Source organism: Vitis vinifera, chromosome 11 (genome assembly GCF_030704535.1).
Source record: "Vitis vinifera cultivar Pinot Noir 40024 chromosome 11, ASM3070453v1".
Lineage (NCBI taxonomy): Eukaryota > Viridiplantae > Streptophyta > Magnoliopsida > Vitales > Vitaceae > Vitis > Vitis vinifera.
The window spans coordinates 9696506-9723851 of NC_081815.1; the positions used below are offsets into that span (position 1 = coordinate 9696506).

General features: G+C 36.4%; 1 protein-coding gene across 1 annotated transcript; it reads left to right on the forward strand.

Annotated features, from left to right (window-relative positions):
* Nucleotides 1–3060: 3060 nt before the first annotated feature.
* LOC100241513 (histone-lysine N-methyltransferase ASHR3) lies at nucleotides 3061–26871 on the forward strand. Its single transcript, XM_002272745.4, has 11 exons — nucleotides 3061–3493; nucleotides 4206–4352; nucleotides 5068–5232; nucleotides 18096–18122; nucleotides 18994–19111; nucleotides 19237–19330; nucleotides 21620–21713; nucleotides 21860–21938; nucleotides 23485–23656; nucleotides 25597–25677; nucleotides 26387–26871. The coding sequence occupies exons 1-11, from the start codon at nucleotides 3137–3139 to the stop codon at nucleotides 26535–26537; spliced, it is 1485 nt and encodes a 494-aa protein (XP_002272781.1). The 5' UTR covers nucleotides 3061–3136; the 3' UTR covers nucleotides 26538–26871.
* Nucleotides 26872–27346: the final 475 nt, after the last annotated feature.

The window sequence follows — 27346 nt, forward strand, 5'->3', positions numbered from 1 at the left end:
CTCATGCACACCCCCAACTCTGTCATCCCTCACCTCACTCACCCATTATCGTTCCCACCACCTTTTCTCTCTCTAGCTCCACCCCCTACGTCAATGCTCCCTCCAGCCTAGGACGCGGCTCTGGAAGCGGTGGTTTTCTTCTACAGCACTCCGGCGAACCCCATGCACTTCGCACTTTGCGTAATGCCGTAGCCGTCAACTTTCATCCACCGGCACCGGGTTTGAATCCTCCGCACGGCTCGCCTGCTATGGAAGCTCCGCGGCGGCAACGTCGAGGATGATGTCCGCAGACAAGCTCTTCCTCAACGGCCGATTCCGACCGACGAAGCTCTCCATGCTCCTATGAAGGCTGCAGCAGCATGCTCCACACCGACACCAGGCCGCTGCAGTTGGGCATGTTCGACGACGGAGGGGGCAGCGCAACGCAACGGGGCGGCGTGGAAGGTCAGCAGCTTGGACCAGCTTCGAGGGCCCCCGGCAATGCCTCTCATCTCTAGTTCCTCCGTCGACGTCGCCTGAAGTGGAGAAGAACATATGATTGAATGGCCCAAAGAAAGATGAGAGTTGATTTGGGCTTTAGAGTGTTGGACCTAGATGAAAGGCCCAAGTTTGTGAAGGCATTGGGTGTCTTGGGCTTGCCCATGGATATCTTTGGACTTGGGCTTGAGTTGGGGCACTAGGCCCAAGTTTGTGATGGATGTTTGCATTGGGTTTGCTCATGAAGACTTTGGGCTTGGATTTGAGTTGCAGCCCAGGCCCAGTTCATGTGGATGGAAAGCTCTATGCCAATCCTTCAAAAATCTTATGTTTTAATTTAATTCTTCAAATACTTATTTAAATCATATTTTCATAAATCGAATCATTATCCCGTATTTATTTATTTATTCAAAGTTTAATTCATAAAAAATAATCCAACGCCCTAATTCAAATTTTCAATTAGAAAAATTCCACTATTCTTTTTTTTATTCGTTTAAACATTATTTTTGTTAATTAGTATCATTATTCCATATTTATTTATTTATTTATTTCAATCATTAAAATTCAATTCTTCAAAACCGGATTTCCAAATTTAACCTTTAGACTCAAAAATTCCACCATTCACTTTATTCATTTAAATATCATCTTTGTCATCGTTATTATAAATTCCACGTTTACCTATTTCTTTCTTCTAAAAATTCCAATAATTAGAGTTCAATTATTCAGAGATCCGACTTTCAAACTTAATTTTCAAAATCTCACTATCCATTTTCATCCATCCAAATATCGTTTTTGATTAATTAGTGACGTTATTCTATATTTATCTATTCGTCTCTTTTAAAAATCTCAATCTTTCAAAACTTGATTTTTAATCTCACAAATCTCACTATTCACTTTCATCCATCCAAATATCGTTTTTGATTAATTAATAACGTTATTCTATATTTATTCTATATTTCTTTTAAAAATCTCAATCTTTCAAAAATTAATTTTTAATCTCATAAATCTCATTATCCACTTTCATCCGTTCCAATATCGTTTTGATCAATTAGTAGCATTATTCCATACTTACCCATTTATTTCTCTTAAAAATCTCAATCATTAAAGTCTAAATTCTTTAAAATTCCAATTTCTAATTTTAGCTATCTGAAATTCCAATTGTTTTATCTCTGAACTTAATTTTCAGTTTCCCATGCTCCAATTCTCGTATCTATCCCGACACTTATTATTATCATTATCACTATTATTTTATTCATTATTTCTATAAATTCTACCTTCGAATGATTTTTAAGATTTCCAATTTTTTATAAATCAACTTTCATAATTTTTACTTCTTAAATAACTTACAATTCTGATCCCTTTCAAAATTTAATTCTCATAATCCCAATTTTTGTAACTTAATTTTTCTTAAAAATCCCGAACTTTCGAATAATTCTTCAAAATCCCAATTTTCTTTCAAATTTAATTTATAAAGTTCTCATTCTTACATTTAATTCCTAAGAGTCCAATTTTCAAATAATCTCTAAGATTCCGATTCTCGAATGAATTTCAAAAATCCAGTTTTCCTTTGGACAATGTTAATTCCTGTTTAGTGATGCATGTGATATGTTTCGTGCTCTATATTGTACACTGACTCCATTTCTATGATAGTGCATTGTTCGTTCGCGGTTCAGTTATACATCCACTCTCTTTCTGATCACTCTCTATGCATGTTTTGATTCCCATATATGCATGATCGATCTAAGTATCCATTGATTTCCTCATCAATTACCACGTCAACTTCATTTTATTAGTAGAGACCTGACTATTAGGGACTTAAAGGGGTGCTATGGTCTTTACCATACCTTCCCGATAAGCAATCTAACCCTCGAGCCTGATCCGGTTTTTCGTAGATCACCTTTTTTAAAATAAGGAGTCACACTTAGGGTTTTTCTTTCTTATTTTGTTTACTCTTTTAAAAAATAAAACAAAAATAAGTGGTGACTCCAAGTCATTTTCTTAATCAATAAAAATTAATTTTTCAAAATGAAAATCGAGCTTGCCATCAAGTGGGAAACGTATGAGCCGAAATGCGGGGTCCACAACTACATATAATAATTATTTTTAAAATATATTTAAAAATATTAAAAACATGTTAAAAACATTTTAAGTTTTTAAATAGACTTTTGTTTTATAAAAATAAAAGAATAATTTTCAAAAACTATTTTTTAAAATTTTTTTCGAAAACAATCGCTAAACATGCCTTAACATTTTCATCATTTAGTTAATGAAATTAATTTAACCGGGAACTTAATTAGAAGCAAGATAGAATAATAAAAATTGATCAAATAAGCTGATTTGTTTTATACAATTAATACTAATATATTAATGCCACGTGTCAATCGCTAGAAGCACAATCGTTCACTGCCGCAAATATGGTTGGTTTTATAACCGCCCGGGTTAACTTCGCAGACAATTTGACACGTGGCTACGTATCAGAGTAGACACAGTAACTGTCCGGGTATCTTAAATACGAGAGTGGCAATTTCGTAAATTGGGACTCATAAAATATAGTTTCAGTAACTTCACACCTGAAACTCCATACGAAATTTCAGTTTCCCGCCCAAACCACTCTTGAAATACGCCCAAACCCTAATATCACCCAAGTACGACAACCACCATGCCCGACCTTGGCAATCTCCTGAACTCATCGTCCCTAACCCTATCTCGCTGCCACAATCTGAAACCACTGAGCGACTCATGCGACTCGGGTGGGCCTCTGAGTCCTAACTCTGTCAATTGGGAACAGAGGCTGCGGTTCCCACTATCTCCCAAAGATGAGATTGAGTGCGAGAAGAGCGGGGTGGGGATTAGGGTTTTGAAGCGCACTCGAGGTGGTTCGCTGGATCGAAGCAAGAAGTTATCCAACGGTAAGAGTTTGGACGATCATGTGAAGGCTTGGGCTGACAAGAAAATGGAGTCTGGTGCGACTAAATCGCAGTGTTCGTTGCCGTTTATGTCCGGCGCTTCTAGATTGGTACTCTCGTGTTTCCTTGATCGCACTTTACTGTGATTGAAGCCTAATTTGTGGTCTATAGTACCATTGATTTTGGAATATTTGCCATTTTCCATGGTAATATATCCCACAAGGATGGTGCTCTCTTCTTAGGCACTTTACATTTCTACACGTCTAAAGCCATTGAATTTAGGTCCAATTTTAGAAAGACTATGGCCGCAGCAGTTTCTGCAGTGGTTCTTTGAAAATTTTATTGTTAACTATACCGGATGAATTATTCTCCAATAAATGATATTTCCAAAAGGGAATATTGAATTGATGATAATGAGAGAAACATCAGAAGACCTACTATTACAAGTATTGTTATTTTTTTTACTGGTTTTTTTGGCACATGAGGTGGTCTGAGAAAACACCCACATGTGTATGTAGAGTGAGAAGTATTTTGAATATAAGATGGTCCAAGAAATGACCTATATGAGTATGTGGGGTGTTAAGTATTTTGAATATACTAAGATACAGTTGGTAGTAACTGATTTCTTTTTCTGGGAAATGCAAAGATATGAAGCCAAACCGAAGGAGTTTCTTTGTGCTTTCGTTGCCTTTTATTTTCTAAGTCCCCTTGAGTAAAAAATGAGTTCTTAGTCTGACACTGGCTTTGCAATTTTTTTATTTGATGTTTTCCTACTGAAAATGACAATATAATGCTGCACAATTTGTTTTAATTCTGTTTCAGGATGAATGTCTTGTATGTCATAGTTTTATCTACCCTGGGGAGGAGGTTTCATGCACCATTGATGGTTGTCAAGGAGTTTATCACTTAAAATGTGCGAAGAATGAGCTTGGGTTCTCAACTAAGAGGAAGTTCAAGTGCCCCCAACACGTAAAATTCTTACCTTATGCCTGTACAGACTATTTAGAAAAAAAGCACTGTGGATAATCCTGTGTTTGTTGGTTCTGGAAAAAATCTAAAACAAGCCTTTTGAATTTCTTAGGTTATTGAACAAGTTAATTCTTTCTGTTTCTTATTGTTTGATGGAACAAGAGTCAGTAAGTGCTGTCTGAGGAAGCCAGAGTTGCAATAGAAATGTGTAGTGTTCCAAGGCTATGTTGAAGCTTTGGATTTGAATTTTCTTTTTCTTGCAAACTCATCTTGGATTTGAACTATCCTATGCTCACTCAAAAATTGAATTCATAAAGCATATTATCTTTTCTAAATTTCTGGAGAAAGAATTCATCAGATATAACTTTACAGAAGTTTCAGTTCTTATTATTATCAATTTTTTTTCCATATTTTTGAGGGAGTCCTTGTCTCTACCAGTTCTTGTCTTTCTCTGAATCTCTAGCTTGCTATCTGTCCTTTTGCTTGACTGCATGTTTGTCAATGTATGTTTTGCTAGAATTCATATGGTTCTTAGAGATTCAAAATTTGGTTTCTCTAATCCCATAGTTGGTTTTTGACATATATGAATATGAATTTTGTAATTTGAAAGGTATCTTTTTTTAGTGTTGTTTGTTATTATTACTTGTACTTTTTTTGGTGGGAAGTTATTATCACTTGCAATGATGTTTATATACATGATATTTTTCTTGCATAGGCATGCTTTGTATGTAAGCGCAGATCATATTTGCAGTGTGTGCGATGCATAATAGCATCCCATCAAAAGTGTGCACCATGGCCAGAAGAGATGACCCTTTTAAGAAATCGCTCAGGTCAAGCTGTTTGTTGGAGGCATCCAACTGATTGGCGGCTGGACAAGAAGGTCAATCTCTTCTTTCCTTCATCAGCAATATCTCCTTATTCCTGTTTACTATTTGCAATCTCTATAATCTCAAGGTGTGCTTGGTTTTTTGACATTTAAACTTAGAAGTGAAAATCATTTATAGATGTCATTGCCAATATCCGGTTAAGGCTGGTTATTTGATGTTTGCAAGTTTTATCCCCATTCTAGCATTTGTTTATCTTCGGAATTGCTTAGCGATTAATGTATTTTTTAATAATGGCCCTTCATATCGAATTTACAAAATTTAGATTTAGTTATCAATTAAGAAGAAAATACAAATGGTTGTCCATTTTTTATGGCAAAGTTTTGGGTAGCGATTGAGTCGAAGACGTTTGAAGTTTCTATAGAGGAACTCAAAGGGAAACTCAAAGGTATCATTGTGGAAAGGAGTAGAGGTTTTTCCTCTTGGATCAGGTTTGGGGTATCAAGTTTGAGACAACTATTGGAAGGTTTCGAAGAATGTTGTAGGGAGGAGAAGAAAGGAAGATTGGTTAAAGTTTGGGAGGAAGAGGGAAGAAAGTTCTGGTTGGAGAGGCGTGTAAACGGGGCGGGTAGATACGTTTTATGCTTTGTTGTTGATGTAGAGGCTAAAAGATTCTGTTTAGTCTTTCCTGAAGGAAAGGGTGTGATAGGAGGATGGGCCATTCTTGTTGAGAAATTAAGGGTGTTGGGGATAGTTACTCAAAAGGAAGACAAAGGTGTAAAAGCAATCCGAATCAATTCAAAGAAGAAGGAAGCAACATTAGATGATGAGGAGGAAAGATGCATTGGTAAGAAGGAGCAGGGTGAGAAAAAGAGCTTCCTGGATGTTGCTAAAGGACCGGTTGGAAGGATAGGTGAAGAGTTGTGGCTTCAGGTTGGAGGAAGAGGTTTGAGGAGGAGGGGGGAAGGGTTGGGGTGTTGCCTAGTTGGAAGGTGGGAAGGGGCAGCGATGGAGATGGAGATAAGTTCGATTAGAAATTGGGGAAAACGCAGATGGAACCTTAGGAAAGGAGTGAAAGTGATGAAGTTGGGAGAACCTTTCTTCTTGTTGGAGTTTGAAGACGAAGGGGAGGTAGAGAGAGTATTAAATAGGGGGATGTGCCAATTTAAAGATAAATTGCTGCATTTAGAGAGATGGAGTGAGGAGGCCGGGTGCTTGCAGGTAGGAAGCCAAACAAAAGAAGTTTGGGTGAGGGTGGTGGGGTTTCCGCTTCACTGTTGGAGTGAAGAGTTGTTTACAAGAATTGGTGACTGCTGTGGAGGTTTTGTGGAGGTGGATGAAGAAACAAAGAATCTTTCTCAACTTCAATGGGCCAGGATTTTGGTAAAGAATGGGGGGATTTTTTTTCCAGGAACTTTGAATTTAGTGGTGAAGTCCTTCTGTTATGCAATTCCTCTGTGGTGGGAGGTGCAGCCTCGAGTTTCAACAATGGAGCCGATGAAGAACTTGAGATAGAATGAGGGGGAAAGGGCTCACGCGCGGGGAGTAGCAGTGGGAGGGGAAAGGAAAGTTGGCGTGCAATTGAAGCTGATGGAGCAGGTGCAATCAGGAAAAGGAGGGGAAAAGAAAAGAGTGATGGTGACAAGATGGAAGCTTCAGTTAATGGGTAGGCAGGCTATGGTAAGGAGGATGGAGGGGCGGGCTTAAGTGGAAAAGATAGTTTGGCTAGGCATGACTATTGCAAGCCTGGGTGTGAAGTGGCCTAGCCCAAAAAGAGTCTAGGCTTGGAGCGTGAAGGCCCTGCGGATTGGGCTGTAAAACAAAAGGATATAAATGGGCCAAGGGTATGTTGGGAAAGGGGGCAGTCAAGCAGAGGTGAGGAGTGGGCCGCTTGTGACGACCCTTCAAGTTTTCAAAGAGGATTTTTGGGCCATTTGGATAATAGGGATGAGGAGTGGGATTCAAGGGTGGATCATTCTTTCTTTCAAAGGGATGGGCTGGGCCATATGGACAATAGGCCCAAGTCAGTAGGGAAAGAAGGGCAACCCAGTTTAGTAGTGAAATGGGCTTTGATGCGGCTTAAAGACGTCTCGGTGAAGCAGGCTTCTAGTGATGGCCCATCTTTCTTTCAAAGAGATGTGGCCACGAGGTCGTTCTGAAGGAAACCAAAGAGGGGTTGAGTGTCAACCCTCTGAGTGTGTCCGACAGAAGAGAGACTGGGAGAGAAGAGTGCGAGCGGGTCTCTCTCGTTAAAGGAAGGAAGAGAGGAAATGAGTGAAGAAGAGGGAAAGGATGTGGAATTGTGGAGGTACAATTGTTTGGCAAGGTTTTGTCATTGTTTGGGAATGCCAACAGAGGGCTATGAGAGTGAGATTCTAAAACTTCTTCATAAGATGAAGGGCAAAAGAAATCGAAGCGAGAGATTAAGCGGAAAAAAAAGGAAAGAACAGAGACCCTCAAGATTTGATCGTGAGTTGAAGAAACTTGAATGGTCGATAAATTATAGTGGATCAGGAGGGGACAGGGGGTATCAAGAGTGTGTTAGATGAGGATTCGAATTATGTCATGGCATGTAATGGGGGTAAATGACAAAGATAAGAGAAAATTGATTAAAGATGTGATTAAAACCCAGAAAGCGGATTTAGTGTCTCTAGGAAACAAAATTGCAGTAGATGACGAGTGGAATTGTGAGGGGTCTAGGGGTAGGAAGATGTTTGGAATGGGGGGCTTTGATTTCAAGGGGTCCGGGAGGGGGGGGGGGGGGTTGTGGTGTTCTGTAGGGTGTTGCAGTTGGTGGAAATGGAGGTGGGTAATTATCAGTTTCATGTTGCTTCAAGAATTGTGAGGATGGTTTTTGCTGAGTGTTTTTAGGAGTGTATGGGCCCTCTGAGTGAATTGGGGGCCATTAGAAGGCTGTGGAATGAGCCGTGGTGTGTTGCAAAAGATTTCAACATGATAAGATTCCCTTCTAAGCGGAGTCGAGAAGGCCGCCTATCCCCAACAATGCGGAGATTCTCAGAAGTGATTGAGGAGCTAGAATTAAGGGATTTGCCTATTCAGGAGGGGATGTTCACGTGGAGTGGAGGTCTTAATAATCTTTTAAAGTCGAGAATTGATCGGTTTCTTATCTCTGAAGATTGGGAAGCTCATTTTCAAGGGTATATTCAAGTTGTTTTGGCTAGACCAATATCTGATCATTCTCCAATTATTCTTGATGGAGGGGAGAATGAGGAGAGGGCCCACGCCTTTCAGATTCAAGAACATGTGGTTGAAGGAAGAAGGTTTTAAAGAGGTTTTGAGAAAATAGTGGGAGGGGATCCAGGTTAGTGGGTCAACCAGTTGCATTTTGAGTGGGAAATTAAAGGCATTAAAACCAATTATAAAAAAGTGGAATAGGGAGGTGTTCGGCTAGGTTACTGTTAAGAAGCAAGAGGCTTGGAATTCAATGGATTTCTGGGATAAGGAAGAGAGGGTTCACGTGTTGTCTTTGGAAGAAGAAGAAGCCAGGAAGGAGGCAAGAGAGATGTATAAAAAGTGGGTTCTTTTAGAAGAAATATCATGGAGGCAGAATCCAGGGAAATTTGGTTGAAAGAGGGGGATAGAAGCACAAAGTTTTTTCATCAGATGGCTAATGCTTATAGAAGAAGGAATCGGATGAATAAAGTCAAAGTGAATGAAAGATGGTACAATGAGAAAAAGGAGATCAAAGAGGAGGTTTGTAGGGTGTATTAGGGGCTATTGGCAGATCCGGGGGGGGGGGGGGGGTGGAAGCCTAGGATAGATGCCTTGATGTTTGAGAGGTTGGAAGAGGGGGGGTGTGGAGGGGCTGGAGAAGCCTTTCTTAGAGGAAGAGGTTTTTGGGGCATTATCAGGTTGTTGCGGCGAGAAAGCGCCTGACCCTGATGGTTTTTCAATGGCTTTTCGGCAGTTTTCGTGGGAATTTGTTAAAGAGGAGGTAATGAACTTTTTCAAGCAGTTCCATGAGATTGAGAGCTTTGTAAGAAGTTTGAATGCAACTTTTCTAGTGTTGATTCCTAAGAAAGGGGGGATAGAGGATTTGAAGGATTTTAGGCCAATTAGCTTGGTGGGAGGGTTGTATAAGTGGTTAGCTAAGGTGTTGGCTAATAGAATGAAGGGCGTTTTAGCTAAGGTCATCTTAACGTCCCAAAATGCTTTTGTGGAGGGGCGGCAGATCATAGATGCAGTGCTGGTTGCTAATGAAGCAATTGACTCCATTGTGAAAAGCAATAGAAGGGCGATTCTCTGCAAATTAGACATTGAGAAAGCCTATGATCACGTGGGTTGGGCGTTTCTTTTAGCGGTGTTGGAGAAGATAGGGTTTGGGGAAATATGGTGCAGGTGGATAAAGTGGTGCTTATCCACTGTTAGGTATTCAGTTATGGTGAATGGAAACCCTACGGGTTTTTTCCAAAACTCAAGGAGGTTAAGGCAAGGAGACCCCCTGTCGCCTTCCTTATTTGTAGTTGTGATGGAGGCCTTTAGTGGTTTGCTAAAGAGAGCAGTGGTTGGGGGTTTCTTATCGCCTTGTTTGATTCGGGGAAGAAGAGGCGAAGGGGTTCAAATATCACATTTGTTGTTTGTTGATGATACGCTGATATTTTGTGAAGCAAAGGAGGATCAGTTATTGTACTTGTGCTGGCTGTTAATGTGGTTTGAGGCAATTTCAGGGTTAAGAGCAAATCTAAAGAAAAGTGAGCTGATTCCGGTTGGTAGAGTCGAGAATGTAGATGAGTTGGCTGATGAGTTCTGTTACAAGGTGGGAAAACTGCCTTCCATTTACCTAGGAATGCCGTTGGGTGCTCCGTTTAAATGTGTTGCAGCGTGGGATGGAATAGAAGAAAGATTCAGAAAGAAATTGGCTATGTGGAAACGTCAGTACATTTCAAAAGGGGGGAGGATTACTTTAGTGCGTAGTACCTTGTCAAATCTGTCGATTTATTTTATGTCTATTTTCCAATTGCCTAGAGTGGTTAGAATCAGATTGGAGAAGATCCAAAGGTACTTTTTCTGGGGTGGTGGGGCTCTTGAGCAAAAACTGCACTTAGTAAGATGACCAATTGTGTGTTTAGACAAAAGAAACAGAGGGTTGGGGGTCAAGAGTCTTGGGGCTTTCAATAGGGCTCTCCTTGGCAAATGGGTTTGGCACTTTGCAAATGAAAGGAAGGCGCTTTGGAACCAAGTGATTAGAGGGAAATATGGGGAGGAAAGAGGAGGGTGGAGATCTTGTGAGACTAGGGAGGCCTATGGAGTTGGGTTGTGGAGGGTAATAAGTAAAATGGGACATCTAATAATCCCTTCTTTTGGCTTTGTGGTGGGTGATGGTGAGAAGGTGAAGTTTTGGAAAGACAAGTGGTGTGAAAGTATCCTTTTGTGCGAGGCTTTTCCTTCTTTATTTGCTTTAGCTTCGAACAAAGAGGCTTGGGTAAATGAAGTGTGGACAATTGAGGAGGAAAGGGGGGGAAGTTGGAACCCTTGTTTCAATAGACCTTTCAATGATTGGGAGTTGGAAGAAGTGGAAAGGCTGTTTTGTTGCTTGGAGGGGAAGAATGTTAGGGTGGATGAGGAGGATAGGGTGATATGGATGGAATCAAAGGATGAGGTTTTCTTGATAAAATCTTTGTATAGGACCATGCAGTCGGGGTCTCTTGCTTTTCTCCCTTCAAAGATTATATGGAACTCTTGTGTGCAGCTTAAACTGAGCTTTTTTGCGTGGGAGGCTTCTTGGGGGAGAGTTCTTGATTCATGCCCAATTGGTGTCTCAGCTGATTTGTGTTCAGCTGGTGCTCCTTGATTGAGGAAGTGATCAACAAAATTTATACCTATAACACCATACACTAGGGTAGCAAATACAAATCTACTATAGTATAGTGGCTCTAGGATCGTTCACTGGGAATGATTTGCAAGCAATCAATGATACCAATTCCAAGTGAATTGGTCTTGTTTCATTTCACGGTTAGCTTAAGAAATAAAACACAAACTTTGATTGGTAAAGGTTGAGACTTAAACTAACTAACTTAACAGAAGTTTGGAATAATTTAGGAAGAAAACATTCCTTGGAGATTTAGGTTCACTGGGGTGGTTCCTCATGCAAAAGACATAGCTCCGGTCAGATGGTTCATTTCCTCGCATTAGAGATTCAACTTATAGTTAATTCTCTAACCGATGATGTACAGAGACTCCTTCAATTAGATTTCACTTTAATTCTCTCACTGATACAACTTGCAATGGTTCATGCCTCTCACGAGCACTTACCATTCAAGGTGATCTTTAACCTTGGACTTCCCTTCACAAACTCGCAAGAGATAACTAATGGATGTCTCCTAGGAGTCCAAAAGCTTACCAAGTGTTGGTAATTCTAGAAAATCCTACCTTGAAGACACCTACCAGAGGCTCGCAAGGGGTAAACTAGTGCATTTCCACGGTTGGAAATCACTTGCCTTACCAAGTGTTGGCCTAGGTGGCTCCAAGGTGTTTTAAGTTAACTAAAAACATTGAAATCACTAAAGGATTTCACTTCCTCTTCATTACTAGCTAAAACCACAGAGCTTTGCATTCTTGCACTTGGAACCTTCCCCGGCAACCTTAGCTCCAAGGAATTGGAGGTTTAGTTACTCATTCTCTGGGGAAAATTCCTCAGAGAATTCATAACTTAGAAATAAAATGAAAATACAAAGTGAGAAGGTAAGGCAGTAGAAAGAAAAGACCTTTACTTGCTTACCAAACGTTTACAGAAGGAACTCCTCCTGGGAACAGGCTCCCGAGAGGTATTTATATCAAACTAATATAAAACTAATTCTTACAAAGATATTTGGTCTTTTTACTAACTTAAAAACTAAGGAATCATGTAATTGGTGGTTTACAAGGAGTATTTTGGGATTTAGACAACAAAAAATCTAATGGAAAATATCTCCCAATGTCGGTAGCAAGCTTCGGGAGGCTTCAGGAGCCATTTCGTAGGTGAAAAATGAGGCCTGCGAAATTTCGCAGACACCCAAGAGGGCTGCGAAATTATCTTGCAAGATCGAGCTATCTTCACTAGGCTGCAAAGTTGGCTTCCATCTTGAAGTTTCCAGCTCCCTTCTCGCGGTATGGTTCGTGCATCGTTAGAAGGAGAAACACCTTACTGTACAAAAGTGCTGCGAAATTCTCGCAACAAAAGGCTGATTCCGCAACACTTTAGAGTGATTGGCTTGTAATGGCTGCAACTTCTTCATTTCAACTCCAAATTGCACACCGTTTGAAGCATTGGATTGTTGACTTCCTGAGCTTTGAAATGGTATATAGCTTGCATCATTTGGACTTCAGAAAGTGCTCCAAAAGTGGCTACTACGACTGTCATCAAGAATAGGCTTCATGACAGATTCTCTTTGCTTTTTCTCCTTGCAATCCGGATTCACTCTTGGCAATTGAATTCTAAGCTTTGCCCAAGATTCCTCATAGCTCTCCTCATTCTTGACTTGCTTTGGTGATCAAAATACTAACAAAAACACCAAAACTTACACAAAGTGATCAAAATTGCTTTAAAGGATCCTTAACATGCCAATTGAGTTAAAAAGCCTAAACTACTACTCAAAAGTGTTAAAAAGGATTAATTAAAGGCTATCAAATAGCACTTTTTGAGTAGTAATCAGTTCTAACCTTGGATCGTCTGCAAAAGAGAGGTTGGGTTATGGCAAATAGATGTTTTTTATGCCATGAGTGTGAGGAGTCAATTGACCACCTTCTCATTCATTGTGAAAAAACAAGGGAAGTGTGGATGTTGTTCCTTTCTTTTTTGGGAGTTTTGTGGGTTTTTCCTCTTTCGGTCAAGGAAACCCTTTTATAGGATGGAGGGGCTCTTTTGTGGAAAAGAAGAGGAAGGTGGCGTGGCAATTGGGACCGTTATGCTTGTTTTGGGTTATATGGAAGGCTAGAAATTCAATTGCTTTTGAGGATTGCGGGCTGTCCATTCAAAGGCTGAAAGTATCTTTTGTGTATTTATTGTGGTCGAAAACCAAATTGTGGATAAAAGGTGGTCCTTCGACCTTAATAGATTTTATAGAGTGGTGCGTATGCGTTAAGGGAGAGGATTTTTTTTTTTTTTCTTTTTTTTCCTTGTTGTATGGGCCCTTTTGTAAGGGGGTAAGTCCCTTTATACTGTAATTCGGTGGGTCGCTATTTTAGCGCCTCTTTGCAATACAATTATATACTTATTGATAAAAAAAAACATATGGTTGTCCATTTTCCTTTAATTTTCATTCCCCAGGAATGAAAATGAAAAGAAGAAAAAAATGAAGTGCTGTTTGGGTAATACATCTTTCCAATTTTGAGGGATTTCATATAAAAGGAATTCAATACTTCTAATATTATTGTCATTTCCTTGTTTATGGAAATAAGGAAAACTCAACAAGGAGAGCTTTTAGTTTTTGTTTATTTATTTATTTGTATTTATAGTAGTCCATTTTAAATATTTTGATAATTATGATTAGTTTGGTCTTGCCAACTTAGCTTTTTAATGAAATGAATTAATTACTTGGCCATCCTTTGTTTTTTTCTTCTTTCATTATTGGATCTTTGATATATGGAAATACCTACACATTAAAGGATTACAACCTTTTTTTCCTCAGAGATTCTGCCTTTAGTTCTGGATTTGTGTGATCAGTGTAAATTTTACCAATTCAGCTAAGTAATCAGTTTTTTTTTTTGTCTAAATCATCTTAATTATTAATGCTTTGAAGCTGTGTGGACTTGATCAATTAAAATGCTGGTTTCGGAGCAATTTATGTAGTTAATTTAAACAATGCTGGACTAAGCTAAATTTTTGTTGTTCGTTAGGTTTCTTTAAATGCAGACTGCTTCCTGAAGTCACTAGATGGATTCTACCACTCAAACCATGCTAAATTTTCTTCGAAAAGAAGATTCCAGAGGTGAACCCAGATAAATACCTGGGAATAAGCTTACTCTTATGCTAGAACCTCAGCTAGCAAAGAAACAACATTAACCTTCCCAATTAGAATGGGCTCACTCTTCCCTATATTTACTTTGATATCTGTTATTATTTCCAAACAAAAGAAATGCAAAGATTCCTTAACTAGTCAAGCCCTCCTTATCTATGACTATTGCATCATTTGAAAGTGAAGAAACTTCTTTCCCTTCCTAAATCAAGGCACTGCCTGAAAGCCTGCTTACATACCTTTCTCTATTGCACTATGCACCGACCTACTAAATAATCTATATTCCTTTATGATTGTGATAAGTAAAATTGGAGGACCTCTTGGTTCAAACCCCTTGAACTGTTAAAAAACATGTAAGCACACCCTCTAAACAGCATGAAAATCTGACTGAAGAAATATAAGCCTTGATCCAACATTGCAATCCTCCATTTCTGCCCAAATGCCCAACTAGTAGCACTCACAATTCACATGGTCAAAACATTTTTCTATACTTAATTTATCATTCTTTATCCTAGAATTCATACTCATGGCTGTCAAAATGTTGAATCTATCTACCTTCAGCAGAAAACTACTAAATTCAAGTCTAAGATATGATGGGACTGTTTGATATCAGAAATTAAAATGGCTTCTTAAAGTGCTTGCACTTTTTTAAACACAAAAGACTATTTTAAGCATTTCCTAATAATGAATTTTTTAGGCCCTGTTTTGTGGAAATAGTTTTAACAAAGATGCTACCATACACGTTTCCTTCATCATTTTCATTTCTTATGTTTTTTGAAAATGGAAAACAACTCTCATTTTGCTTTGGGATAAGCTCAATGTTTCCCATCCCTTTTTTCAAGCTCCTTGTTAACACCTTTTGCCAACCCCTAGGCAAGTTTATAGGCCTGAAACAGCAATCCTGCATTTCTCAAAACACCTGCACTAAAAATAGAATTTGCTATACTAGTAACTAATCATACTCGCACTCACCACCCTAACTTTGTTGAGAAAAATCTCAATGCATCCCATTTAGCCTTGGTGCTTGGAGCCAAATCCTCATGAATTTTGAGTAGTATCTTTGAATTCAAAGAGGTAAGGATGCAACTTAATTCTTGACACTAGCAATTAATCATGATTATTTGAGCAAGTTCATTGTGACCTTTTTGAAACCTGCGAAATTCACCAAATTGAATGATTTTACACAACTTAACAACTCCCTCATCACTGAAAAGAATCTGACTCTCCCTTCATTGGAAATATTACCACAATCAAGTGCCATGCATCCTTCCATTTTTTAATGTCCCTTATTCCTTCCAATGCATCCTTTTTCTCTTACCCATGGAATAAAGAACTCATGCAAAGCAATGAGGATTGAATAACAGGGACATGCTCTAGCTCTACAGTTGGTTTGTTCATCCTGTTACACTGGACTATTTGAGCCCTTAGGCGAGAATGTTTCCTCATGATTTTATTTAAGTGTTTCTATTGGCTTCCTCATGATTTTATCTGGGAAATTATTAATATGGGGAGCTATCATGGTAGGTGATAAATCTATATGAATGGTAGTCTAATGCATCAGCAGTATGTATATTGTCTAATTTAAAGTAGAAGTATTTGATTATGAGAAAGTTTTAAGCAAATTATCAAATTTTTTTGATGGAATCATTCTGTATTTTTGCTTCAGGTTTTTGGTTACTCTTTGCATAAATAAAAAATTATTTCAATATTTAGAATATCCTTTCATTTAAGTTTTATCTGGGATGGGTTTTGATTTGATGCTTCAAGGTCAATGCTTTAGCACACTGGTACATTTATTTGAGTGCTTTCAAGCTGTTTCAGTTTGTGGCTGCATAGGATACACAACTCTTGCTTTGTAGACTTGCTCATAGCTTGCAATTAATTCTTTGGTTTTGTTAAACTGCCAATTTTCTTAAAAGTTTAAGCTTGTAGGATTTGGGTCAATAATGTATATCATGCACTCCAACACTCTCCCTTATGTGTGACCTCATATCCATGCATAGAGAGGCAAATAGGCACACATTAGCTTGCATGTAAATAAAAAACAACCAACAAACAACCTTTTTTAGGCTTAATAAAGTGAGGAAATAAACATCTAGTGAGGTTCACACACATGATCTCCCGTCAGACGAGGCTTTGATATCATGTTAGACACCAATTTTCTTAAAAGCTTAAGCTTATAGGATTTGGGTTCACAATGTATATTATGAACTCTAGCATCCTCCCTCATATGCCGTTCCACACTTGCATGTGGAGAGACACACAAACTTGTAGGCAAACACTACAATCAACCTCTTTAAGGCTTTCTCAATAAATTAGGGATATAAATATGCGCTAAAGCTTGAATATGGCTTCCAACAAAAGAGGTTTTGATACTATGTTAAACTACTGATTTTCCTAGAAACTTAAATTTGCGGGATTTGATCCCACAATGTATATCATGCACTCCAACAAGTTTTATGTACCTCATGGGTTGATGCATGATCTTTAGATCTCCAACATTGTAGAAGTTTTTTGTTTGTTGTATAATGAGATGATATATTAAACAAGACAAGAAGAGAAAACAATATAAAAAAATGTTGGCAATCACACCAAGGTTATCGAGTGATCACACCTAATATTTCCTAAGTAATCTTACTTAGCAAAGACAATTACATCTTAAGAAGCTGGGTAGCTGTTAAATTCTTAATAGATTCTATTAATAAAATTAAAAGATTGCATAGGTCTATATGGACTCATGAAATTCCTTTTCTTAATGAGACTAAGACCAATGTTTTAAATAGATAAAGACGGTCTTGAGGTGTTTTGCCTAAATGAGGTGAGGCTTAAGCATCAACTTAAAGAAATAAATAATAAAAGATACTCATAAAGTCATAATAAAATTGAGTAATAAAACGACATAAACTTCATAATAATAAAATTAATTATTTTTCATTGTTAATAGTTCTAATTTAGTTCTTTTTTCTCATAAAATTTAGCTCTCTCTCATGGTTTTACCAAATAATTTTCAATGTTATTGTTACTATCACTAAGATCCTCCACAAAATATAATTATATCCTATTGCTATATTATCTTCTCCATTGGTGTTAATATCCACCCATCTTTCTTCTTTGTCCTACTGGTCTTTTTTTTATTTTTTATTTTTTATCTATCAATAGTTAGATTATATATGCGATCAACCATTAGGACACTTAACAATTCCTTTATTCTTCTCAATCTCTCTTTTTCCCTTCCATTTAAAAAGTTAATTGAAAGTCAAGTAAATCCTTATTTTCTAAAAGATTTAACCATGTAGGAACCCAATATAAAATTCATAAAATCTATATCAGAAGTCCACAAAAGCATAAATGATAGAACCCATTAAAACTCATTGAATGTTGAGACTTAAGCCTCTTGTAAAATATATACTAAAAGCCCATATAGATCGAAAATCCTTTAGATTTTTGAGGGTTAGGTCTCAACAGCCTTGAGGCTATAGCATCAAAGCTATAAGCCTTGATACAGTGAGTCTTAAGCCTTAATTACTGTAATTGAAGCTATAGCCTCAAGGCTAATTTGTAGAGCCTCGCCTTGAGGTGAGCTTTAAGGCGTAAGCCTTAGTAGCCTTTTAAAATATGAACTAAAGTACGTAATACTAAAATTAAACTATTGAATAATTTTCCTTTTTCTTTCAGAATTTTTCATAGGGTGCTTTTCATGTTGTTCTCCATCATTGGTTATATTTTCCGTATGGTGTTCCTGATCCCTATTTGCTTTGGAAAGTTATTAAGTGCTATGACATGGATCTTGCAAAAAGAGAACCAATTGGTATTGAAATGAACTACAGTTTTATTGAATGAGCAGCATGCAATTTTTACTTCAACTATTTAATATAGTTTTACTTTTTGTTGGTGTTGTATTACTTCATCCTTATTTTTCATTGATTAGGCTGGCTCACAGACTGATATATTTATTGAATGAGCAGCATGCGGCCCCTACAAGTGACATAGAGGTTAGAGCTTTTTCTAAAATCTATTGATACAATTGTATGCATATCTGAACTAAACATATGGACAAATTTGGTGCTGGACATGTATAGAAGTTAAAACATTTACCTTGTTAAGGTATCCAGGACGTGTGTCCAAGAAACAAAGAAGGCAGAGAGATGTTCTTTACATGCTTAAAATTACTAATGAGCTTATCTTTTAAACTAATTTTTTATTGTAGAATTTGTTGCTATGTCACATACATAATGTACAAAAGGACTATCTATATGATGCCTTTTTTTTCAATGAACACTTAATTTAACCCATGACACTGAAGAAGAAAACTGGACACTAAGAGCTTATCTGTGTTCGTGTGTCTTAAAATTTGAGGTCAGATGGACCTAATACCTAGACAAATGTTATACACATTATAGATGAATGTAATATAAAATAATCAAGTGCATTTAGAAAGATGCTAATGTAGTTTAATTATTCTGTTTTAAAATTTATAAGAAGCAATTTCAATCTATCACCAATTACATATTTCCAAAAATTAATTAGAGGGATCATCTTCTCTCAGTGTAACTTTTTTGTTCTTCTGTTGATAATTCACTTTTGAGGGTGGGGTTTGAGGGGGACCTTACTAGATTACTAAAAGTGGGAGAAACAAAGCAGAGGTTAGATTCACAACCTCACTTGATCTTAACAGAAACCTGGGTTTTGCAAAAAGTGATTAAATTTTTCTACTTATATTTAAAGGTTTTAATGAGACTAAGAATGTATGACTAGTATCTTAACATGTTATATTGCACTAAGAGCATAGATATTCTATTCTTTTCTTCAGCAATTTATCTAATCACAGGCTAACTTCTAACCCTCCCATCCCTCCAATTTTAGGAAATATTCTCTCGCTTGCCTCTGCCGTATGATGAAGAGGAGTTCAAAATTGATTTAACCTGGAAAGACACAGTGGAGAATAAAATGGAGCCTACTCCATATGTGCACATAAGGCGCAGTATCCTATGCATTTATTAACCGTGTTGGCAGTTGATATATTGAAAAGCTATTTTATTTGCTATACTATTGTTAACTTTAGTTATGTTATTGTTATTATTTTACCTTAACTTTAATTGAAATTAGATGTGTACCTAGTCAAGAAGAAGCGTGATGATGCTGCTGATGGTATTGGATGCACAAATTGTAGTTCGGTGTGCTCTGAGAATTGTGTGTGCAGGTAATGTAGTTCCAAATTATCATCTGAACTATGGTTTGTTGACAAAGACCATTTTGGCAACTTTTGGTTCCTTTGTCATGTCAACTTAATTTTTGTTGGATTCCATGTTTTTGATTTGCCATCAGGAATTTGAATGCCAGGTCTAATATAGTTTTAATAATTGTTCAATTTCATTTTCCATGGAAGTTGTTTTTAAATTTAAGTACACATCTATATTAAAAGGTAATGTTCTTTACAAAATATTTCAAAAATTGTTTTTTCCATGCTAATTGGAAAACTAAAAAGTGTCTTTTGAATTCTTGAGAAAAGAGGGCACCAAAAGTCTCTTATGATCAATTATATCTTTTTCTTTTGTTTAACTACAGTGAATGATCAAGTTCTTTCAATCTAAATGTAGTTTTCTCTTAGGGTCCCCCTAAGTCAACTCCAAGTCAAAGATGCACAAACAAGGCATGGTTGCATGTCTATTTTATTATTGCAATCAAATGATCTTACTGAAATGCATTGCAATTTGGTTGTGCAGTTGACATCCATGCTTTTCACATGATTCATGAAAGTACCTCATTTTTTGATTTTAGAATTTAATTTCAGAGTTAATTTGGAAAATGCTATTGGTTAGTTTGGAAATTCTTGCATATGCTGTATAATATTGATGTTGGTAGTTAATGCATGTTGAAAAGACAAGCACCTGTTTTAGTTGAAAAACCTATACCAAGATCCCATGTGTCTTGCTCAAGCCAACTGCCAACCAACTTTTCTCTCTTTGGCCCTCATCAATCCTATCAATACTTCTCCTACAATCATCCCTACCACCATAAACTTCAAAAATTACCAAATGATTTGCTCTTACCAACATCTCCAATGACATTTAATATTATCATATTTCCATAGTCATTATATCAACTTAAATGACACTAGCACCATGACTCACCTCCAAATCAAACCACCAAGAGAGGGAAGAAAAGCTGCAGAGATGAATCAGTCATGGTAGTTATTTTGGTTTAAGTTGGTTGTGATATGGTTATTTATGGGTTAAAAGAAAGATTGTAAAAAGAGGGAAGCAAAGATTGCAGAAATGAGAGCTTTAGAGATCAAACTGAAAAGAAGAGTTTTTATATTAGGATTAAGAATTGAAATTATGCCTAATTTGAGAAATTTCTTTTGAACCCTAAGGATGCGCATAGTTCACTCCTTATACAGAGAATTAATATCTTATCTCCAAGTATAAGATTATCATTTTTGGTTGCACATAACCTAGGAAGATTGTAGCTCATGATAGTGATTGTGGTTTAAGGTAGTGGTGATATGGCTATTTATGGTTTGAGAGAGATTTTAAAGAGGGAAGCAAAAGCTGCACAATGAGAGCATTAGATATAGATGAAACTGAAAAAAGGTATTTTTGTGTTAGGATTAAGTTTATGACTAATTATTTTAGAAGTTTCTGTTGAACCCCAGGGATACATTTGGTTCACATGTATCTTAACTAAGGAATAAATATCTTTTATTCAAGTATAAAATTACCATTGGTTGCACATAACTTAAAAAAATTTAATTTCCTTGATATGAGATTTAGAAAATCTCATACCCATGAAGGACTTGATAATTTTTTTTATTCCCATCCCTAGGGAATGTAGATGAAAAAGTGGACAATTTATTTTTCTCTTTGTTTATTTATAATTAGATTTAATTTTTATAAATATTATTTAAGGGGTTGTTACCAAGATAATTGAATGTTATAATGGAAATAAAATTAGATCTAAATTTCAAATTTCCAACTTAAACCGAAAGTTAGAATGGAAATCTTACATCCATTAGATTGGGAATCCCAAGTTTAGATCCTGACAGACAAAACACTTCCAAAGCGGGATCAAATTGATAAAAGGATGTTAGGATTAAGAATTGAAATGATGGCTTATTATTTGAGAAACTTCTATTGTACCTTGATGGCAGTTTTTGTATTTCTTTCCCCCTCTTTTTTTTTATTTTATTTTATTTTTTATTTTTTTTACTGTTTATAAGCATTTCTTTCCCCTCTTTCACTGTTTATTATCTTGCGATTTCTTTCTCCAATTTAGTAACAAGAAGTGTTACCACTCTCCTACTCCTACACTTGAATCCATCAATTATTCCTATTGTTATTACCATTCATTTCTGTATTGTTGATGATCTTCAAGCTATTTTGCATTTTGATTGTATATGTACTAGGTTCATAAAATGTCACTAATGTTCAAGCTATTTTACTTTGATGATTTAAATACTGGGGTCATAATTTAGCTATACAATCTTCAGGGTTCAATGCATAAGCTGCTCGAAGTCTTGCCACTGCTCAGAAAATTGCACAAACAGACCATTTCGCAAGGAAAAAAAGATTAAAATTGTCAAGGTGAAGCATCAAGCTATCCTAAGTTGAATTTATATTGAAGTAGAATTTTATTTTTCTTATAAAATTAAGAATTTACTGTCTTAATTAGGAGCAATGCTCATTGAATTATATGCTTTTATAAACAATATGCTTATTTTCCTTCTCAGACTGAACTTTGTGGTTGGGGAGTAGATGCAGCTGAATCGATTAATAAAGGCGATTTTGTTATTGAATATATTGGGGAAGGTAGTTTTATTTTCTTATAGTTTACATTATAAAATATATTAAAGCATAATTCTTTTCTTTTTCTTTTTATGATCAAGGTGGCCGGAGTTTTTCTGGTTCAAACACATTTTTATATTTCTGAGAACCCTCTTTGATCATCATTGTTTTAGTCATATATACATATATATATATATAAATTATTCATGAGATCACTATTTTATGCCTATCTTTATATATGCTTCTCAATGGTGCTTTTGTTTTATTTTGCAAGTTCTTCCAGTGCATTCAGGCATTTTCTCTTTGCTAGGCTTACAAGTGAATTGCTGCTATAGAGAGCATTTAGGTTTCTACTATGAATTCCCTAATATCATAATGGAAGGTCATGTATTTGTATTATCTTGGAGGCCTGTATTCCTCTTACAGTCTTCCAGTATCACCTTCAATTGGTTCCCGAAATATGTCATCATGTTGGGAAAATCCGTGTTTGGTCTCTCATCCAATGGAGTCTTTTACAGAGATGGGCATATTGTTGGAGCCATCGTGTAATTGCAAACATAATTCTTTAAGTGTAGGACAGTATACAAAAACTATAGCCAGTTGTGTCAATTGTAGGAAAATGGGTATGGTATTTTGGTTTTCGATAATGCTCTTAAAATTTGAAAGCTTACACTTTTCATGTTTGTTTCTTTAAAATGTTATCTGGGTTTTTATTCCTTGTTGTCAGTTATATAAAAAACATTATGATCTTATTTTTATTGACAAACCATTGCACAGGCAATCAGCGAAAACTGAATTGTTTTACCTCCTATATTGTGTTGCAATTATTATAGCTGATCATGGTATTGCAACCATGGGGAGTTTAAGGGCTTCCTTCTAGCATTCTTCAATTTATAGTGGGGCACGTTTTTCACTAGCTAATGCCGTAAAAGCCTGCACCACATTGTGGACATTGGATATTTCATTTGTAATTGACATCAAATTTTGTTTGCAGTTAATTTATTATATGCTCTTTGAGCTCATGAGGTCTATATTGTGTTCTAATTTGAATTGTTGTCTCCTATATTGTGTTGTTACAATTATTATAGCTGATTATGGTATTGCAACCATGGGGAGTTTAAGGGCTTCCATCTAGTATTCTTCAATTCATAATTCATGGTGAGACGCATTTTTCACTACCTAATACCATATAAGCCTGCACTACATTGTGGACATTGGATATTTCATTTGTAATTGACATCAAATTTTGTTTGCAGTTAATTTATTACATGCCCTTTGAGCTCATGAGTTCTATATTGTGTCCTAATTTGAATTGTTTTACCTCCTATATTGTGTTGTTATAATTATTATAGCTGATCATGGTATTGCAACCATGGGGAGTTTAAGGGCTTCCTTCTTGTATTCTTCAATTCATAATTCATAGTGGGGCACATTTTTCACTAGCTAATACCATATAAGCCTGCACTACATTGTGGACACTGGATGTTTCAATTGTAATTGACATCAAATTTTGTTTGCAGTTAGTTTATTACATGCTCTTTGAGCTCGTGAGTTCTATTTTTTGTTTCAGTTATTGATGATGCTTTGTGTGAGCGAAGGCTTTGGGACATGAAAGATAGAGGTGATCAGAACTTTTACATGTGTGAAATTCGAAAGGACTTCACAATTGATGCAACTTTTAAGGGGAATGCATCACGTTTCTTAAACCACAGCTGCGATCCCAATTGTAAATTGGAAAAGTGGTTAGTATAATCAAATTTAATACTTTATTATTCCATGGGTGTTTGGGAATTGTAGGAATTTTTTTGATTGGGATTCCTTTTCTGATTGGGAACTCATTATGTTACAATTGAAGCATAGATAGTTGGCTTAAGATTTTTCCCTATTTTAAGGAGATTTTTGTTGAGTTTGTCATACTTGTCACCCATCATGTCACTAATCAAATTATACACTTAGTTTCCTTTGGATATGGGTGAGAACTGGTTGCCAATAAATCATCTGTAATTAGCCAGATAAATGTTCTTGTCTATACTAACATGCATGTGTTAGCAACCTACATTTGGCCCAATGTTGTAAAGTCAAGCCAAAAATGTTCCTTTTGATGGTGCACTGGTTTTAAATTACTTTATGTTCTCAGTTCGGGGCGGTTAGCACCCCGAGGTGTGGGTCTCCATGGAGAGTCCTAAGGGCTTGGCCATGGAAGGTTCCTCGGTTATAAAAAAAAAAAAAAAAAAATTTACTTTATGTTCTTAGTTAGGTCTTTAAATGGCAACCATCAAGTTCTTGAGCGAGTCATGGATTTTATATCCATCGTGCTTTATCTAGCTCAAATGCTTCTAAAGGGAAGCCAACTTTATTGTGTCAGATACAACACGCCTTCAACATGGCTTCACATATTTTGGGGACACTTGGACATGTCATATATGCAATTGATGCCCCCAGAATTTTAAAATATTTCAAGCATGAGACATTTTCTTCCAATGTAGCAAATAAAGTGTAATTAAGAAGGAAATATAACAAGGTTTTTGAAAAAAGGAGAAACATTTTGGGCCATTTTTTTTTTTTTGAAGTATGTGATATGGAATGAATGTTAGGATAGCAGAGAAGGATATAATCATAAAAGATATTTGTTTATTATACAGTCTTCATTATTTCTGCATCTTGCATTTCCAGTCAATATCTTGCTTGTTTTTGCATTTCTGCTCAATCAAATTTATTCCTCCTATTCTAAACATGCAACATAACTAAGGCCAATATTTTGACTCAAACTGGAACCTAGGGAGCTTGTCGATCCAGTCAAAATCCTAGATTACCTGAAAGCCTTTCCTTTAAATTCCTAATACTAGCCTTCATGGTTAAAGTGATGATTTGGAATGAGTTTCACACTGATACTGTATCATGACCATCTTTCTGTAATGGAGTTCACTATCAAATTATTGGTAGAACGGCTATTAGTTATGACACCGAGACTCCAGTTTTACCAAGCATGCCTGTGATGAGACAACACTTCATGGGTGTTGGTGTGGGATATTTGTCAGATACTCTTACTTTGCTTAGGACATGGATTATTTTATTTTTCACTTAATAGCTAATTATATTAAAAAAAGAACGATTTTTCTAGCAAGTGAACTTCTATAAAATTTTTAAGGATGAGAATAAAAAGATAAGGATAAAAGAGAAATGAGGGGATCTTTTTATTAAAGATGTCTTTGCTTTTGATTAATTTTTAGTTGATTAGTTTTTTTTTCTTTTATTATGTCATATCTAGACCTGTTCTTGAGATCTTTTTCAGCGAATCCCGTATCCCAAGGTTGTTAGTCATATAATTGAAATTCAAGGTTTATTCTTCTCTTTATAAAATGCTTGTGCATGTGCATGTCGTTAGCTAGGCAACTCTTCTCTCTCTCTCTCTTTGGTACATTTGGTGAAACCTTGGGCCTCATCCTTATGCCAACCCCATTGCCGCCTGAGCCAGACCTCAGGAAAAGGGTGTTGATAACATAATATTTAGTGCCAAGAGTGCCAGAATATGTTTTTTTGTAGGATTTTTTGTCCTAATGAACATAGGTCTACCAATTAGTAAAGTTTAGCAGCTTTGCATCTGTTTGGAAACCATTGTTCTTTTCTATTCAGTCTTGAGGTAGATTGGGGTTAACCATTTTTGTTTTGGCTTGTTGCTAAGGCAAGTTGAGGGGGAGACACGTGTGGGCGTGTTTGCTGCTCGATCTATAAAAGCTGGAGAACCATTAACATATGATTACAGGTACTTGTGGATCTAATTTGTACTTGTTTACTTCTAATTGATGCTTCTATTTGTGTTTATGCGACTACTTATTTTCCTTTCCATATCCTTTTTCACGTTATCATTGTGATATCATCCTGTCCATTTGTAGCAATAGACGTATGCTACAAATTTTTATATATATATATATATATATACATGGAGTGTTTGTTCTATGAAAAATTTAAGTAGAAATTTAGAATTAAACTAGTGGTATGTGATGATGGCAAGGCTTGTTTCAGAGTTCTTGTGATTTGTTTATTAAGAAATTATCTGATTATTTGTTTGAAAGATATTTCTCTTTGCAAAATATGGCATAATTTTGCATTATATTGATCAGATTTTTTGGGTTGGGGTTGTTAAGATATAGTCCTATTTTGCATGGGTTTTTGTATAAATAATGCCACATGCATCCAGCCTTATTTTTCTGGGAAGGAAAGATGGGTAAAGGTGAGGATGGGTACCCACAGAAGTATCGGGATATAGCTGAAGTTGCAAATACTAATTAGAAATTATTATGTCCTTCCATTTGTGTTAAGGATAGTGTATTAAAGAACTAAGTCCTTTTCATTTTGTCTAGGATGGTGGGGAAATGTAATTTTTTTTTTTTCTCCTTACATATTTCAAACTGTAGTTGATGGCCTGAAGCTTTGAACAGAGATTAAGAGTTTTATGGTCTGTGTATTTGTAGATTTGTGCGATTTGGGCCGGAGGTAAAGTGCCATTGTGGTGCTCCAAGTTGTCATGGTTATCTTGGGACCAAAAAAAAGATTGCAAAGGTGGAACTCTGTTGGGGTTCAAAACGCAAGAGATCATCTTATTTTGCTCTTATTACTATATGATTAGCAATTTGTTTTGGGTGAATCAGTCCTGTTGTATATTGCTCTTACTTTGATATGTAGGCTAAATAAAAAAAAGGGAAAAGGAAAAAGAAAGTAATCAACCTCATCATGTCATTGTTGTATCCATTCAACCTCCCACACATGAAAATTGAAATTCACCAATTTTTTTTTGGGAGTTTGCTTTGTTGTAGACGCTGTAACAATGTAAGAATGTGTAATTCATTTCCCCTCTGATTGGGTTTCTACATTTGGGATTGGTTAAAGAGCTACTTCAAAGTTGAAACTAAACAGTTTTGTGATATTAAAAGGTTTTATAACCTGTAGCTTTGGTCAAGTGCTTGATTGCAGGTTCTGTTATTATTTATTATTCACTGCATTGGCATAATGAGACATGTAGATGTTGAGCTTCCACTAATCCACCCCAATTATAGGAATAACCCTGAAGGCAGTTGCTCCTAAGCTTCGGAGATATAGATGTCTAGTCATGTTGATGTACCAGGGGGATTCTTTTTATTTTCCTAAAGGCAAGCCGGATGGCTTCCCATTGGTGTCTTCGCCTTGAATTGAAATCCCTTTCATTCAAGAGTCATTTGGACATGATTTGTTATTCTCAAGTTTCTCCTTCTGTTGCTTTGTTTTCATTATTTAATACTTATTCTGATTATTATTATTATTATAATTTTCTAATAGAAAATATTTTAATATCCGTTGAAGTAGAGTTCAAACAAGAGAGATTTGACACTTAAAGTGCTCTTTTAAATACAGCGGAGTTACAAGTATTTTTACAGGCAAAATTCATAGTTAAATGG

Coding starts and splice junctions, on each gene's coding strand:
- LOC100241513 (XM_002272745.4), top strand. CDS start 3,137: ATGCCCGACCTTGGCAATCTCCTGAACTCATCGTCCCTAACCCTATCT. Junction 3,494..4,205: donor TGTCCGGCGCTTCTAGATTG/GTACTCTCGTGT, acceptor ATTCTGTTTCAG/GATGAATGTCTTGTATGTCA. Junction 19,112..19,236: donor ATATGTGCACATAAGGCGCA/GTATCCTATGCA, acceptor AATTGAAATTAG/ATGTGTACCTAGTCAAGAAG.